We start from the raw sequence: 15,261 nt of genomic DNA, 5'->3' as shown, positions 1-15,261 counted from the left end.
TTTTTTGTTTTTGGTCTGTTGTTGTTGTTTTTAAGGGTAAAGGATCCCTGGATGGTTAAGTCCCGTCAAGGTGACTATGGGGTTGTGGTGCTCATCTCGCTTTCAGGCCAAGGGAGCTGGCATTTGTCCACAGACAGCTTTCCAGGTCAAGTGGCCAGCATGACTAAACCGCTTCTGGCACAATGGAACACCATTATGGAAACCAGAGTGCACAGAGCGCCGCAGCAATACCTATTTATCTACTTGCACTGGCGTGCTTTTGAACTGTTAGATTGGCAGGAGCTGGGTCAGAGCAACAGGAACTCACTCCATTGTGGGGATTCAAACCACCAATCTTCTGATTGGCGAGCCCAAGAGGCTCAGTGGTTTAGACCACAGCGCCACCCGCATCCCAACACACTGGTCAGCAATAGGCTTGATCAGTAACACAGATGAGATCACCATCATCAGCTACCTACCTCTCCCACCATTCTAACAGTGGACTTTGAGGTCCACCCATGAACCACCCCATTGAATAGAGAGGTGGATTAGAACATGTTTAGGTATAGCTGAAATGACGCTGTGTGGGCACTTTCCCATGAAAACTGGAAGCAATACAACGAACTCCTAGCTGCAGGGGGTGAAAACCAGACTGCACATTGTAGAGATGTCTTTGAAGACAGAGAGAGTTGACCTTATGGTGCATGCAGAAACCACTGTGATGAGTGGGAAGGAAGGATTCTGGCAGAAAGGCCACATAGTAGTCATGAGAAACAGGGAAATGGATATACAATAGAGTTAGAAACAGGGAAATGAAGAGATTTGGAAGGAAGGAGGCAGGTGAGAAGCATCAAGCAGCATTTACCCAACAGGTTTCGTAACATTCCCAGCTGACAAACTCCCATATCTGGCAGCATTCCCAGAGTGAATACGCCCTCCTGGGGTGCCATATATAAGCACCCAAAGCTTGCACCACATAAATAGTAAAGTGTGTCTCAGATGCTCCTTCTTGAAAGAGTTCCATATTCTACCTCTGCTTACCTACAATCAATTTAAAAAGGCAGAAGAAGAAGAAGAAGAAGAAGAAGAAGAAGAAGAAGAAGAAGAAGAAGAAGAAGAAGAAAGCTGTAGTAATATGGGGCATCAAGGACAAGTGCCAGGGGGGAAAAGAAGGTTAATGGGATTGACGGTACTGATGCTTCTGCAGGTGTTGATGGGTAAGTGGAACATTTTTCTGCATGAGTTAATATTCCTCACCACCAGTAGGGGGCACACTGGACCCCCCACCCCACATCACCACACAGTAATCTGGGGAAGATGATCAGCACCCCAGCAGGAGGGCCTACCACCAATGCCTGTCCTGGGGACTGACTTAAAAACTGTGTGGTGGGTGGTGCATTGCATTGTGAAAGACTGTAAGAATGAGCCTCACTTGGCTTGTTGGCCCTTTGTATTCCACCCTGAAGAATGAGAGGACTTCCCCACATTGGATCAGCCTGGTCATTGGACAATAGGATATGCATTCCTAAATTTCTTTTAAACTCAATCAATTGAAATTAAGATATACTTTGCTTGAGCTAAGTTTTCCAGAACAAAGCAAACCAAGTCAACTTTGCAAGACCTAGGCCATCATTTATAAAGTCACAAATGGTTTAGGACCAGATTATCCAAAAGACTGTCTCTTCCTGTATGAGCCTGCCCAAGGGTTACAATTATCACCAAAGTTCGTTTTTTTCTATCTCACCACCTAAACAGACTTGGCTAATAGGAACTTGAGACAGTCTTCTCTTTGGAAGGATCCTGGTTACGGCATTCACTCCCAAGAAAAGTTAGATTAGTCCCACCCAGATGACTTTTAGGTGGGCAGAAAAAAAGTGCCTTACTTTATCTGAATTTCAGTGGGGTTTAATTACAAAATTGAAGTTTTTATTTCTATATGTCTTTGCTTTTAAGCTTTACTTATAATGTTTTAGTTTGTTTAATGATTTTATTGGCTTAGGGTATTGTAAGCTGTTAGTGGCGGTATTTAGGGGTGAAAATGTTTACAATACATCTTGAAGTCAAGTTATCATTTGCCAAACCAGAGCTGCCAGTTGGTGCTGATCGATGTGTGGCAAGCAGACTTTGCAAGACCTTAACTGCTTTAGTGAAAATTAGTCATCTTGAATCTGAGTTTCTAGAGGGCCCAGTTCCAAGGTCTTACAAGTAGGCTATATTTTCAACCAAAATAGGAGATGATTACGTTAGAATTTAAAAAGAAAAGAAAAGATAGAACTAATGACAAGTGTAATCAACTGCTCATTCTTAAAGCAATTTATTTTGAAGTATTTTTTAAAAAATATACTTGTCAGTATATAGTCTAAAGGGCTGTAGCTCAGTGGTAGAGCATGTGTTTTGATTGCAAAATGCCCCAGGTTCTGACTTAGGATAAAGCAATTTCCTGTGTTGATATAAATTAATGTGATGATTAAATGCCTGTCTTGTCTTTTTTCACTTCATTCTCACCACGAACAGAGTAGAATGGACTTGAAAGTCAGGAAGATGAGCCATGTTTTGAGTATTTGGCTGGTTCCTTAAATGCATTGGCAGAATCAAGGAAGGCACATCTTAGCTGCAACAATTACAATGCCCAACGCAGGCTAGTTCTGAATCCAAAACAACATTTTTAGTCACGGGGGGTGAATGTATAGCTCTCAGCCACAATATTTACATTTAATATAACCATCTGGCAAGACATTTCAAGATAATGGGCAGTATCCAACAAAACAGATCTGCAAGTCCAAGGATTTCTGCTTGTGCAACGTAACCTTTCCACCATTTTGAAAGGGCCAAAAGAGAGTGTGTTGGGTTTGCTGGGTAACTGTAATTAGGGGAGCATTTGGGAGCAGCACTAACAGACTGTCAAAGAAACTCCTTGGTGCCCCATCCCAGATGATCCAAAGCCAGCCTAGGCAGGGGTATGATAGTTCAGCAGCCTTCATGGTGTGACTCTAGATTCTAGTTCCAATACATTGATTTTGTTTTGACCCCTTTTTCTTTTCTTTTCAGATGCCAACCCAAGTTATGCAAGCAGAAGTGAGTACTGTTTCTATATGCTTTTATTGTGCTTGAAGCCAATGAGTTTTTAATTTGGAAAATTATTCAATTAAAATGTTTAGAGATAAGGAATCCCTGTGGAGAAGGGTGGTCTTGGTCACAGAGCCCTGTGGATCATAGCTGCTATAACACTAACCAATTAGACTAGCACTAGTGGCTTTCCTCACAAGGACCTGCACCCTAAAACTGCAATATCACCCTATAGATGAACATGAGACATAGGCTGCATACACGCCATACATTTAGAGCACATTCCCTACCCAAGAAACCTGAGAAGTGTAGTTAATTAAGGGTACTGGGAATTGCTGCTCTTACAAGGACGGATACTTTAAATGTATGATGTGCACATAGCCTGATTCTCTGAGGGCCATTCTTTATGGTGCCAGAATGTGACTGTCAAGTGGGTAATGTTGGCAAGTTTGGGGGTATCCCATGGTTTGCAGAAGTAGTGTGTGTGTGTGTGTGTGTGTGTGTGTGTGTGTGTGTAACTGAAGGGCTGAAAAATATAATATGGACTGGACATGCTCAATGGTTACAGAATGGGATGTCCACTGTGTGGAAATGGGTTGAAAACTTAGAGAAAAGAAGATGGAATGGAGTAGCCTGAAAGGGGGCATGGCAGGTTGGCTGGTTTCCTGAGCCACACCACAACATACAGTGGCCAAGTAGATGCATTCAGGACCATAGAAGCATCCTGTGTTGCCTTGTCCCCTAGCAACTGGTGCACAGTTATACTAGTAACTGGTATGCCATATATACTGGTCTGCTGCATCAGAACACAGAAGCTCTATTTAACAATTATGCTTAATAGCCATTGAGAGACCTGTCCTAATAATGATATCTTCCTCAGTATGTGGAAAACAGGGAATCCTAAACCGGATCATAGGGGGGAAAGACTCGCAGGATGGAGAATGGCCTTGGCAGGTTAGCATAAGGTTGGATGGAGCGTACCACTGCGGAGGGTCCCTCATCACTGATCAGTGGGTCATCACAGCCTCACATTGTTTTAAACTGTAAGTATGCCTTTCCAATCCCATCCATCCCTCAAGTATCACTGAAATTAGAGTTCACACACATTTTACAAAGTCAGCTTTCAATGCTGAATGTTGAAATATTCATTTTTAAGGGCCTGTCTTCATGCTCACAGATTTCTCAGGACAATATTGTTTATCATAACTGGCCTAATTCAGTCGGGGTTTGTTTCTTTTTTCTTTTTTGTCTGCATCGGCTTCACTGCGTCAGTTTCAGCTAAAGCTGTGTGAAAATAGATGCGGGACAGCAAGCAGGAAGCCAAGAATGAACCTTCAGATCATGACTTGTTTGGAACAAAATGAAGAACTTAAGCTTCGTGCACTGGTCAATGGTTTGTGCACAGCTGTAGATAGCACTGGTGGACAGCACTGAGTCCAAAAATGCCCACTGATTCCAGTACTATCTATGAGTTTCTAACTTGTGTTGGACCAGCCTAGTGCTTTACAGCAGGGATGGTGAACCAGTCTGAGGGCCTCATACTCTCATGGACAATCTCCTGCAGTGGGACACATGTCAGTGGGGATAGGAACAGAGGCAAAAGTATGCAAGGCAAAGGCTGTGATTCTTACCATTACATACTAGGCTGCATTGCAGCCACACTGAGGATGGAGGCTTCTATATGCATATAGAGGGACGTGGGTGGCGCTGTGGGTTAAACCACAGAGCCTAGGATTTGCCTATCAGAAGGTCGGCGGTTTGAATCCCCGTGACGGGGTGAGCTCCCGTGGCTCGGTCCCTGCTCCTGCCAACCTAGCAGTTCGAAAGCATGTTGAAGTGCAAGTAGATAAATAGGTACCGCTCCAGCGGGAAGGTAAACAGCGTTTCCGTGTGCTGCTCTGGTTCACCAGAAGCGGCTTAGTCATGCTGGCCACATGACCCGGAAGCTGTACGCCAGCTCCCTCAGCCAATAAAGCGAGATGAGCGCCGCAACCCCAGAGTTGACCACGACTGGACCTAATGGTCAGGGGCCCCTTTACCTTATATGCATATAGACACATCTCCCTGTTGTCCATCCAGGCAAGTGAGAGTTTCATGATTCACATTCCAGCCATGCAAAAGCACTGAAGGAAAGCCAGTGAAAGTAGCCCCACCCTCCACAAAGCCTGAGGTTTTACACCACCATTTTACACACTGGTGGTGTTTTTTTCTCTCCAAATCTCTTAACCCAACAGTAATTGAAGGGCTATTGAAGGAGCTTGCAACGAAAAGAACCGAAGTGCTACATCCTTCCACTGGAATCTGCCCGTACTCCAAGATGTGTCTCGGACGCCCTTCACTGGGTGCCCCTACCCTCAGAACGTTGGTGGATGGTGATTGGATAATGAGCCTTTTCATTGGTGGCTCCCCGGTTCTGGAATATACCTCTCTGGGCTGCTTGCCTGCCAACGAGCTTGAAAAGCTTTCAGCACCAGGCTAAAACTTTCTTATTTAACTAGTTTTTGAATAGATTTCAGCTGATTTTTAAATTATTTTAAATCATTATTTTAAAATAACAGCATTATTTTGAATGTTTACTTAATAGTTTTATTTATCTAGAGATAATCCTGAAAGATCAGCTGAAAAAAATCAAACTGAACTTTTTTTAAATTGGGGGGGGTGCAAACTAAAAATGGGAAATATTGGGATTTGTTTCACACAACCCAGCTCCTTAACCTGTTCCATCTACTTAACCCTAAGGATAAGAATTCACTGACATTCTCTCTGTCTCCTCAACCCCATTGTGTCTCTCTAGGCTCAGCACACCTTCCAACTTCACAGTGATGCTCGGAGTACTGAAACTCTCCAGTCCTGGTCCCCATTCCATCACCACTGCTGTGAAACGCATCATCCTCAATCCTACATACGAGGGGGATGTGAAATCCGGAGACATTGCTCTGCTGCAGCTGGACAAGCCAGTGAATTTCTCTCAATGGATCGTCCCCATCTGTGTCCCTGATTCCGATGTCGTCTTCCCCCCAGGACACATGTGCTGGGTCACGGGTTGGGGAGATGTGCAAGGCAGAGGTAGGTTCAAAAGAGAGAGAATTATTATTATTATTAATACCCCGCCGATCTAGCTGGGTTTCCCCAGCCACTCTGGGCGGCTTCCAACAAAACACTAAAATACAATAACCTATTAAACATTAAAAGCTTCCCTAAACAGGGCTGCTTTCAGATGTCTTCTAAAAGTTTGGTAGTTATTTTTCTCTTTGACATCTGGTGGGAGGGCGTTCCACAGGGCGAGTGCCACTACCGAGAAGGCCCTCTGCCTGGCTCCCTGTAACTTGACTTCTCGCAGGGAGGGAACCGCCAGAAGGCCCTCAGCGCTGGACCTCAGTGTTCGGGCAGAACGATGGAGGTGGAGAGCTCCTTCAAGTATACTGGACCGAGGCCTTTTAGCAGCTAGTCTCCCTCTGCTGAAACATACGGGGGGGGGGGGATAACTCCTATCAGCCACCCCAGCATGGCCAATGGTGAGGAAATTATAGGAACAGTAGTCCAAAACATCTGGAAGGTACCAGGTTGGAGAAGACTGCATTAGAGGGAAATTTATGCTACAGGCTATAAGTGGTTTAACAGCCATTCCCTCTTTCTTGGGAGTCCTGGGAATTGTAATTCTGGGTGTGGGAGGAGTTAAGAATCTTTAACAGAGAATTATCACCCCTCACCAAACTCCAGTTCCCAAAATCCTTCTGGAGGAAGGCCCAGCAGTTCTAGTGTTATGAAACCAATATATTCTTTATGGTACTGGTGTGCCCTTAGGCAGCGAGAGACTTTAGCTATGCAGGCCTGAGTCTATAACGCTCCAGCTTCTCTCTCTCTCTCTGATTTCTCCAGTTAATCCCTAACAATAGCAGTTCACAGACACAAGGCAGCAGGACTAGTCTGGAGCTTGTAATTTTTGGCTACTGTGTCTCTAACATTTTTGTGACAGGCAGAAGTCCTGCAAGTGAAGAAATCCAGCTGTAACAGCATCTGCAGGTCAGGAAATGCTATACTTGCTGGATTTCTGTTTATTTATACAGCTCTTAAAGATCACAAATTAAGTTGTGCCCAGGGGTAGAGGCAAGGAGAGAAGTTGTCAAGCTATTTAAAAAGTTGGGTTGGTAGCTACCATTTTTTTCTCCTGAATGCCTGGTTCCAAGGGCAGTGGGGAGAGGAGCACACAATTATGGCTGCCACACAAGTGGGCTTTCATTTGTGCAGCATAGTACAAAGGCTTCCCCAAAATAAGAGAAAGACAAAAAAGGAAACAAACTAGAGATAATTCCAGCTTAGTTCATAAGAGCATTCTATAATCAAAAAAATATTCTATATCACCTATAAAATGTTTGTAATTTTTATCATTGCTAGGTAGCAATGTGATTTTATGCAGTATTTTATACTATTGGTTTTTGTATTGTACCTATTTATCTTATATGTGAAAGACCTATGGCCCAAGCATTAATAAACTACCACTACTACTGTTTTTTATTATTGTTACTGTTACTACCACTATTGTATAATGGGAATAGCAACTTACAAAAGATGAATTGTAAGATAATATAGATACAAAATAGAAATCCATTAGGGGGAAAGCCAGGGGATGTAATCTCTACCCTAATGGTCTAGCTCCCAACAACAGAATATAAGTTCTCATTAAAAAAAATGAACCAAATGGCACCTTAAACATGAACAATGCAATGAGTCTGTTCAGAAGAAAAAAATCATGTAGCTCAATGTGACTTATGCCCTGGCAAGTATGTGAATAGGATTCCATCTTAGCACATCTATGGGGCCAGAAACTTTCACATGCCTTCTTCATCAGATGCATGGTGTGAGACCCTCAAAGTGTGAATGGATAGGTGATAGATGATAGATAGATATAGACAGACAGACAGATAGATGATAGATGATAGATAGATAGATGATGATAGATAGATGATGATAGATGATAGATAGATAGATGATAGATAGATAGATAGATAGATAGATAGATAGATAGATGATAGATAGATAGATAGATAGATAGATAGATAGATAGATATAGATGATAAGAGAGAGAGAGAGAGAGAGAGAGAGAGAGAGAGATTAGATAGATAGATAGATAGATAGATAGATAGATAGATAGATAGATAGATGATAGATAGATAGATAGATGATAGATAGATAGATGATAGATAGATAGATAGATAGATAGATAGATAGATAGATAGATAGATAGATAGATAGATGATAGATAGATAGATAGATAGATGATAGATAGATAGATAGATGATAGATAGATAGAAAGATAGATAGATATAGATAGATGATAGATGATAGATAGATAGATGATAGATAGATAGATAGATAGATAGATAGATAGATAGATAATAGATAGATGATAGATAGATAGATAGATAGATAGATAGATAGATAGATAGATGATAGAGTGTCAGAATGTCTTTAGAAAGCGAGGCCCGAAAGCTGAGCAATCTAAGAGACAGGTGTGCCACAATCGTATGCCAAGAAAAATGAAAATGAGATCCCATCAAAAGAGGAAAAAGAGTGGGTGTGACACGCTCCCAACTGGTGATGAATTGGCCAAGCAAGATGAATAATGTACATTAATGCCTAAACAGGGACAATTACCTTTTGTGGTGAGTGAGCCATTCCTAATCCCTTATTGAATCCAAAGTCTGTTAGTGTCAGGTCTGCAAATAAATTGCAGGTAACAAAGGAGTCTCTCTTTGAAATCTCTTGGGTGATGTGTGACAACTTGTAAGCCAATTATACAAACAGGGATATATGTCTAGAACCTGTCACTCACATAATTTTAACCATAATTCCATTTTGTACTTGAATTTGTTTGTTTTATGAAATCCTCTAAAAAAATGGATTTATAAAGTGTATCTTCTCTCAAAATACATATTCAAGCGGATATATATATATATATATATATAGTCTTTTGAAACTTAAATCTGCAATCTGCATAGCTCTAAATTTCTGATAAATGCAGTGACCATTCTGTGACATGCAAAATCTGGTAGGTAGCGAAGACCTGATCCATGCGCAGGGATTTGCAAAGAATGCAGTCTGCAATCATTCCCAGTCTGTTCCAATAACTCCAGGGAGACAGAAATGAAATCCCTTTGGTTGCAGAGCATCACCATCTTAATGTTTCATTATACAGTGGCACTGATTCTCTTATCTTGCTCCTGTTTCAGACAAACAGCGAACCTCTGATATACTCCAAAAGCTAGAGGTCCCCATAATCAGCACAAACACATGCAATGCCCTCTATCACCAAGACTCCGGAGAGCTCAAACTCACAAAGGACATTAAAAATGACATGATATGTGCTGGCTTTGCTGCTGGACATCGGGATGCCTGCCAGGTGAGACCCAGATCAGTTTTAGTCCATTATTAGTACATCCAGATATTTGGTCCATCTAGTTCAATCTCGCCAATACTGAGAGGCAGCAGCTCACCAGTGTTTCAGATAAGTCTCCCTCCCAGTCCTACCTGAATCTGCTAGACATTAAACTTGGGACCTTCCAAATGCAAAGCAGATGCTCTGCTACTGAGCTACGGCCCTTGCCTTAGCTCTTGGACATCAGCTCCCTTCCCTGTGCCCAGAGGCGGTGGAAGAGGGATGCAGTGGGGGTGGGCTGCCCCAGGTGTCACCACTGAGGGGGGTGACAAAATGCCTGGCGGCACTCACCGCAGAGCCTGCAGCGCACCCGAGCCACGCATCTCTCCTGTGAGTGACACGATGACTTGGGTACCCACAGGCTCCGTGCTGCCCCACCCACCACCTCCGCCTCAGCTGTAGAGTGGCTGAATGGGAGGAGGCAGGCAGACTCCTTGGAGGCCCTGTGGAGTGTCCTGCCCTGGCTTGCCCTGCCCCGTGGGCGGCTGGCCCTGGCCCTTGGCGCAGGGCATGCGCGCCGCCCCAGATGCCAATTGGCTTGCTCTGCCCACTGCCTGTGCCTGCATTTCCCATAATCTATTTGGGTTTTCTCTGCACAGGGTGATTCAGGAGGACCACTAGCCTGCCGAATGGGGGACTCCTGGCTCCTCGCAGGCGTGGTGAGCTGGGGAGAAGGGTGTGCACAGAAGAATCGCCCTGGTGTTTATGCCCGTGTCACGTCCTATCAGTCATGGATCCACAGCCTGATACCAGAGCTGACTTTCACCAGCATGGAAACCAAGGGCCATGGGTCAACGTTGAACAACAGAAGTACCATCAATGGAGCATCAGCTGGAAGTCTTAGCTTCATCTCCATCATCATAGCCACTGTCGTTTTGCTACTATCTTCTGAGTAGACTCTCTGGAAAAGGAGGGCAGCCCCTTTTTCCTGGGGAGACCTTTGTGCCAATCCTGCAGGCTTAGTTTGGAAGAGGATGGAGATCATCAGAACTGCCAGTGAGGCCATCAAGGAGACTTCAAGCTCTGCTGCTGTACGGTTTTAAGAAGTGACTGTCGGCTAAAGCAGTCCTTCTTGGCCTTTCTGATACAGAAATTTGTGGGCATTCAGAAATTAAGGGGATATCCCATCCCCATTACCATTTCTGAAATTTATTTCACGTTTTTCTTCATGGACTCAGTCCTCCACTCCAGGAACAAGTTTTGCTGCAAGGGACTGGAGCAGAAAGATTAACACCTGGATATTTTTTTCTCAGCCACTGAGCATGCCCAGCGATAGTACTCAGTTGGCATCCTCAGCCATATCCATGCTAAAACATGTTGTGGCCCTGTTGGTCCTCCTTCAACCCAGGCTCAGGCTTACAAAAAAAACTATCCGGTGGCTGAGAAGCTGCTGGCTTAAACTGCCTATGGAGTGGTGCTCCATTGGGACAATGTGGGTAGTTACAATTGTGGCCCACTCACCACAGTTCACACTACTCCTGCTGCCCTCCACTACTAAGCTTGTTGCAGGGTTAATGTCAGGATCCCATCACAAGGCATTTTGCCTGGGGACCCCTCAAATCTGGAAGTGGCTCTGCTCTTGTGGCTATCAGAGGCCTCTCCTTAAAATGTGAGGATATGCAGGCAGGATTCCAGTTCCCAAGAACGGTTCTCTTGATCTTCTTCTGCTGAACTAGGTGGGCCATTGGCCTAAGATAGCTGACTCTTCTTATGTTCATATCCATGCTCAGATCTGTCTTAAGCTCCAGGAAAAGGTCATAGGGTTGCTGTCATTTAGCCGGTCAGTGCAAGAAGTGGCTTTATACCAAGTCAGGTCCATCTATCTCATTACTGGCTGGCTGGCAGCAGCTCTCCAGGGTTTCAGGTGGAAACATTCCCCATCCCTATCAATAAATTCCAGGTGTCAAACCAGGGACCTTCTGCATGCATGTGTTATATCTCACTGAGCAAAAGCCCCCTCCCTCAGGGTTCATCACCTCTAGCAGCTAGCAAGCAGGCTGAAATCAGCAGGTGGGCCTTCCTCCTAGCATGGAGGAGATGCAACGGGCAGAATATCACCTATTGTTGATTTCAAAGAATCATAAATTGTAGAGCTTGAAGTGACCCTAAGGGTCATCTAGTCCAAATCATGCAATGAAGGAATCTCAACTAGAGAATCTATGACAGATGGATTCCAACCTCTGCTTAAAAACCTCCAAGGAAGGACAGAGTCTGTTCCACTGTCAAACAGCTCTTACTGTCAGAAAGTTCTTCCAGATATTTAGTTGGAATCTCCTTTCTTGTAACCTGAAGCCATTGATCCATGCCCCACCAGATCGGGAGAAAACAAGCTTGCTCCATCTTCTATATGACAGCCCTTGAGATGTTTAAAGATGGCTATCATATCTTCTCTCAGTCTCCTGTTTTCCAGGCCAAACATACCCAACTCCCTCAACTGTTCCTCATAAGGCTTGGTTTCCAGTTCCTTGATCATCTTGGTTGTCCTCCTCTGCACACGTTCTAGCTTTTCAATATCCTTCTTAAATTTTGGCAGTCAGAACTGGACACAGCATTCCAGTTGTGGTCTGATCAAGGCAGAACAGAGTGGTACGATTACCTCCCTTGATCTGGACACTACACTTCTGTTGATGCAGCCCAGAATAGCATTAGCTTCTTTTGCTGCTGCATCACATGGTTGTCTCATGTCAACCATGTGATGCAGCAGCAAAAAAACCCCTAATGACTCATGTCAACCATGTGATTTCTGCCTGTCACACAGCTACTAAAGCAGGGAAGGGCAACCTTTTGCTGTTTCAGGTTGCATTCCCTTGGGGTAATCTTTCAAAGCCTTCAGGCTCAGAGTCAAAGGGGTGCAGGGAGTCAGAGCCAAACATAGATGGGATTACACACACTCTAGGCTTATCCACACTTACCTTTTCCTCTGCTCTTTCCAGGCACAGTCCGCGATTTAAGACTGAGCACAATTTTAATGCTCCTGAGCTTTCCCTGTGAAAACCCACTCTTTAAAGCTCAATCAGAACAAGCGTCAATCCACAGAAAACCCGAATTGACGTTTGCTCTCATTCAGCTTTAAGGGGTGGGTTTTCATGAGGAAAGCTTGCCAGGTAGGCAAGAGATGCTTGAACACAGAGTGTTGTATAGAGCAGATCTCTTCCTGGAAAGAGCAGGGAATATGGAGAGGAGGAAAGATTTCCCCTTATCTCTCCTGTGGCTGTGATCCATTTTAGGGGGGCTCCGCAGTTGCTGTAACTTTGAGAACCACAGAAATTGGACAGATCTCTTAACAACATGTGTAGTTTGATCCTCGGTGTCTTAAAAGATGGGGGTGGATAGTCAAAAGCCCAAAATTGTTTCCTCCTCTGGGAATTATACTGCCTAAAGATATAGCAGAGGAGGAAAGCTAGCCTCACACTCAGGATAAACAGGTTCTTTCTTGCTACTGAATAAAAAGCCTGTTACGACATACAACCACACCATACCTTTAAAACACTCTTATACCAGTCATTGAGAATCCTGGGAACTGTAGTTTCTTATGGGTGCTGGGAACTGTAGGTCTGTGGGCTCAGAACCCTTAATAAACTACAGTTCCCAGGATTCTTTGGGGAAGGAGCCATGACTGTTAAAGGGATAGAAGAGTGCTTCAAATGTATGATGTGGATGTTCGGGGGGCACAGGATTCTTATTATTCAAATGTATGATGTGGATGGTCGGGGTTATTATTATTATTATTATTTATTGAATTTATATACCGCCCTATACCCAAGGGCCTTTTCTTCCTTTCAACAACATATATATCAGATACACCAAACCTACCATTCGCTACCTCTGTTCATGGGGTTTTGCTGTTCTCACCAATGCAAAATCTCAGCTGCTATAGACATTCTGGCCTGGTTTATTTCATGACATGAAGTTGATTTACCAGCATGGTGCCAAGTGTATATATTTATGACTTTATTTATTGTTTGTACTGTGTATCATGTGACATATTTTTGTAACACGCACGTAACTCCGTAACTCCATGGTGAAATCCTCTTCCCCACCCATCATGTGAGTAAAGGAGCCCCGTCTGGTATGTGGGCTCCCACATTTCCTTGTCTATCTCTTTCCTTTCCTTCACAATAAACTCTTTGAACCTTGACACCTGGATTGAGAAATACTTCTCTCTGACCTGAGGTGACTCTTAAATTGAGAGGAATTTGAGCAATGTTGCTCTGCAAGCCTTTATTAGGCGATAGTATCAAATGCAGGGGGGGAGTGGGTTAGGAGAGAAATAGTCTTGTGACACTCTCTAGAGAGCCAGTGTGGTGTAGTGGTTAAGAGCGGTAGTCTTGTAATCTGGGGAACCGGGTTCGTGTCTCCGCTCCTCCACATGCAGCTGCTGGGTGACCTTGGGCCAGTCACACTTCTTTGAAGTCTCTCAGCCCCACTCACCTCACAGAGTGTTTGTTGTGGGGGAGGAAGGGAAAGGAGAATGTTAGCCGCTTTGAGACTCCTTAAAGGGAGTGAAAGGCGGGATATCAAATCCAAACTCTTCTCTTAGGAAATGTTATAAATATATAATTCTGCTCTTGAATGCACAAAGCAGCCATTCACCTCTATCACCAGATTCTTGACACCCCATATACAAGTATTTGTGTACACTTGCTAATGTGTACAGCAGGGGTCAGCAACCTTTTTCAGCCATGAGCCCGTCCACTGTCCCTCACACCTTGTGGGGGGCCGGACTATATTTTGCAAAAAAATATATGAACGAATTCCTATGCCCCACAAATAACCCAGAGATGCATTTTAAATAAAAGGACATATTCTACTCATGTAAAAACATGCTGATTGCCAGACCATCTGCAGGCCGGATTGAGAAGGCGCTTGGGCCGCATCTGGCCCTTGGGCCTTAGGTTGCCTACCCCTGGTGTACAGCTCAACTATTTCTATCAGGCTACGTCAGTAGGAGAAATGGGAAGTAGGACTTAGGGCTTGTTCATACTTCCACTCATCCCGTGCCGAGAAAGCACAGGTATGAGCAGTTTTCCCTTTGACCCACACTTTCTAGGTATGGACCTGAGCAGTTTTCCCCTTATCCTGCTCCTTTCCCAGGGGAAACCCACTCTCTCTAGTGCTAAATTGGAGCAAACGTCTATCTGGAGAAAACTCAAATGGCTGTTTGCTCCAATAGGGCACCCTCTCCCTCTACTGCCACCCAGTGGTAGCCTTTCCATCAGGCTGCCTCAGTGGGAGAAATGAGCAGCAGGCCTCATTCCTGCAGTTTTGCTGGAATACCAACTCCAACACGCACCTCCTTCCCCTGAACTATTCCTATACCATCTGGTCATTAGATGAGCTGTTATTTAGCAATTGGCACCTGGGTTTGCTTTTTTCCACTCTTCCCTCCCTGTCCCTTTTCCCTTTTCCCTTGTATGTCTTTTTAAAAGGGGGGGGGGGGGGTAAGCCTGTAGACAGGAACTGTCTTGTTCTAATGGGTGGTATATAAACCACTCAGAGAGCCTTTTTGGCTGAAGAGCTTAGTACAAAAGCTCTAAAGAAATAAAGGTACACAGACAGTACACTAATTGAGTGATATATGCAAATAACCTACAAGTGGACAGTTCCACGAACTGACAAACGCAGGAAAGGAAAGGGTTAAGTTAGCCCTTCAGGCCACACAGCCCCTTGTCCAGCAGCCTCCACTTCTTCCTTCTTCTCAAACAGGAAAACTTGCACAACAACTTTAGATTTACGAGCACACATACTGGGAGACATCTCACATCTCTCAGGCAATGCCT

General features: G+C 44.2%; 1 protein-coding gene across 1 annotated transcript; it reads left to right on the top strand.

Annotated features, from left to right (window-relative positions):
* The first annotated feature begins 920 nt into the window (after positions 1–920).
* Positions 921–10,377, top strand: LOC114581439 (serine protease 27-like). Its single transcript, XM_028701576.2, has 6 exons — positions 921–1,196; positions 3,028–3,054; positions 3,926–4,088; positions 5,840–6,111; positions 9,276–9,445; positions 10,081–10,377. The coding sequence occupies exons 1-6, from the start codon at positions 1,115–1,117 to the stop codon at positions 10,375–10,377; spliced, it is 1,011 nt and encodes a 336-aa protein (XP_028557409.2). The 5' UTR covers positions 921–1,114.
* The last annotated feature ends 4,884 nt before the right edge of the window (positions 10,378–15,261 follow it).

Source organism: Podarcis muralis, chromosome 13 (genome assembly GCF_964188315.1).
Source record: "Podarcis muralis chromosome 13, rPodMur119.hap1.1, whole genome shotgun sequence".
NCBI lineage: Eukaryota > Metazoa > Chordata > Lepidosauria > Squamata > Lacertidae > Podarcis > Podarcis muralis.
This window is presented reverse-complemented; position numbering and strand designations above follow the sequence as displayed.

Bases quoted from the DNA above. Each gene is read 5' to 3' on its own strand.
- LOC114581439 (XM_028701576.2), top strand. From the start codon at position 1,115: ATGGGGCATCAAGGACAAGTGCCAGGGGGGAAAAGAAGGTTAATGGGA. The intron at 4,089-5,839 runs GTAAGTATGCCT...GTGTCTCTCTAG, and splicing joins GCCTCACATTGTTTTAAACT to GCTCAGCACACCTTCCAACT. The intron at 9,446-10,080 runs GTGAGACCCAGA...TTCTCTGCACAG, and splicing joins GACATCGGGATGCCTGCCAG to GGTGATTCAGGAGGACCACT.